The sequence below is a fragment of the Myzus persicae genome, unplaced genomic scaffold, assembly GCF_001856785.1.
Source record: "Myzus persicae strain clone G006 unplaced genomic scaffold, MPER_G0061.0, whole genome shotgun sequence".
NCBI lineage: Eukaryota > Metazoa > Arthropoda > Insecta > Hemiptera > Aphididae > Myzus > Myzus persicae.
The window spans coordinates 1,145-3,583 of NW_019101722.1; the positions used below are offsets into that span (position 1 = coordinate 1,145).

A 2,439-nucleotide genomic window follows, 5' to 3' on the forward strand; every position below is an offset into this window, starting at 1 on the left:
TGAAATTCCGTCTGATGATTAAACGTTTACAATAATATTATTGATGTTTTGTTTTAATGTGTGACAGTGATAAAATATTGTTTTTCTATTTCACATTAAATCTTAATGAACATTTACCATCTTTATTTTTTGTGTGTGAACAATTCTTTGTGGTATAAAACAGTTTATTTTCGATCTTAAAAATTATAATGTCAACTAAAATGTTTGATAAAGCTTGTTCTAGTAATATACCCAAAATAAATATATACATGGTTAATGACTTTATAAAAAACAGTGATTGTTTTAATGATCCTGAGCTTAGAGGATCAAAAGCCCAAAGGTAAGTTTGCCATACATCTAACCTAACCTATGGCTGTATTTCAATATTGTACAAAACATAAATTAAGTTCCTACCTACTTACTAATTGTATATTATAGATCAACACGAGAAAGCTATGGTGATTCAGCTATTGGATATGTAGAACTACTGCGCAAAGGAAATATTTGTTTAGTTAAAGGACAAATATGTCCAGAACATAGAATAAGACAGAAAAATTATAAGGTAGCTTTAACTGTGGATGAAGAGGAAGAGAAAATAGTAGAAGTTAATTGTGATGACTGTGCAGCTTCATTAGGTATAAACTTTTATATCATTAAATACTAATTATACCTAATTATTTAAAACTATATATTTTAAGTATTATGGTTAAAATACATATTTATGTAAAATTATATCTAATTTCAAAAATAATTTTTAAGAAAATATAATTATTATTCTTTCTTATTAAACTTAGGTGGATGTAAACATGGCTTAGCATTTCTTATGTATTTACATAGAAAAAGTGAAGAGTCATCAGTAACATCAGTTGATTGTTATTGGAAAAAACCAAAGCTATCTGGTATAGGATCAAGTATTAAGTTTATGAACACTAAAGACCTATTTCCACCAAAAAATGTAAAAAAACAAACCATTAATAAAATAAATGTTACAAAATTGTTTGAAGATGTAATAGAATTGGGAAGAAAAAATAATATAAATTGTCAATTAGGCCAGTACAACTATTATTTGAGTATAATATCAAATTTATCTATACATAGATTAATGTCAGATTTTAGAACACAACAGCAAATGAATACAGGTAATGGCCACATTTGTTTTAAGATTTTTAAGATTTTATCACTTAAAAATAATATAACCTTATAATTTTTATTTTTTATGTTCAGTTGTCAAATGTTCAGAATTCATTAATTTTATCAAAAGTGTTATACAATCAAATGCTGGAATATTACAAAAAATAGAAAGAGAAACACAAGATCAATCCAACAATAATAGTTGGTTTGAAATGCGATATGGACGGATTACTGCATCCAAGGTATATGAAGCATCTAAATGTAATACAACAGATGGTACTCTGGTTAAACAAATTTTAGGGATCTCAAAGATAAAATTATCCAAAGCAATGAACAGAGGAATACATTTGGAACAACAGGTTAGTCTAATACTTAAAAATGTAAGTAGTATTCTGTAATTTATTTTTCATTACACTAAATAATATTATTTGTGTTTCAGGTTATAAAACAAGTAGAAACACTTTTAGGCTCTAAAATTAAAAAAACTGGATTACTTATTGATAAGAACTTTCCAATATTAGGAGCATCAGCTGATGGTCTAGGAGAAGACTTTGTCTTAGAAGTAAAATGTCCTACAACTCATTCTACATTTTTAAATTATGTAGATAATGGAGTTGTAAAACCAAAGGTTTATTTATATTAAAAATATAAACCAGTAAATAATTATCTTATTATTATTAATTTATAATATTATGTATGTTGTAGGTACTATCTCAAATACAAATTCAAATGCATATACACGAGATGTGGAAAGGAATTCTAGCTATTGCTGACCCTGAATTTGAAAAGAATAAAAAAGTTACCATTGTAAATATTGATTATGATAAACAAATGTGTGATACTTTAATTGAAAAATGTTGTACATTTTGGGAAAAAAATATACTTCCAAAATTATACTAGTTATAAAAATTAAATATTAAGAACATTTTACATTGTAATATAATAATTTATTGTAAAAGTCAACAAGGATTACAATAATTTGAAATTAGAATACACTTAAATTAAAAATGACTTATGTAAAAAAAAAAACTATTAAATACTATTGTTTTATAATTGGTTGTTGAAGATTTATTAACCCACATGCAATAGTTATAATTTCATCAGTATTACATAATAATTGACAGTTAATAAGTGCATGGGGTTTTAACGTTTCAAATTCTCTTAATCGTCCTATTACACGTTCTATATGAATACGAAGGCTAGCAATACGTTTAGTTTCTAAAACATCATCTTTTGTTGACTTAGAATTTTGTGAAACACTAGGAGGCCTTATGAGAACACAATTAATTTTATTTAACAACACATCAATACATTTAAACCCACGGTCTG

At 25.5% G+C, this 2,439-nt stretch overlaps 1 protein-coding gene across 1 annotated transcript; it reads left to right on the top strand.

Moving 5' to 3' along the window:
- Positions 1-285: 285 nt before the first annotated feature.
- Positions 286-2,010, top strand: LOC111030261. The gene is made up of 7 exons (XM_022309674.1): positions 286-319; positions 387-614; positions 774-934; positions 1,034-1,118; positions 1,204-1,490; positions 1,550-1,738; positions 1,816-2,010. The coding sequence occupies exons 1-7, from the start codon at positions 286-288 to the stop codon at positions 2,008-2,010; spliced, it is 1,179 nt and encodes a 392-aa protein (XP_022165366.1).
- Positions 2,011-2,439: the final 429 nt, after the last annotated feature.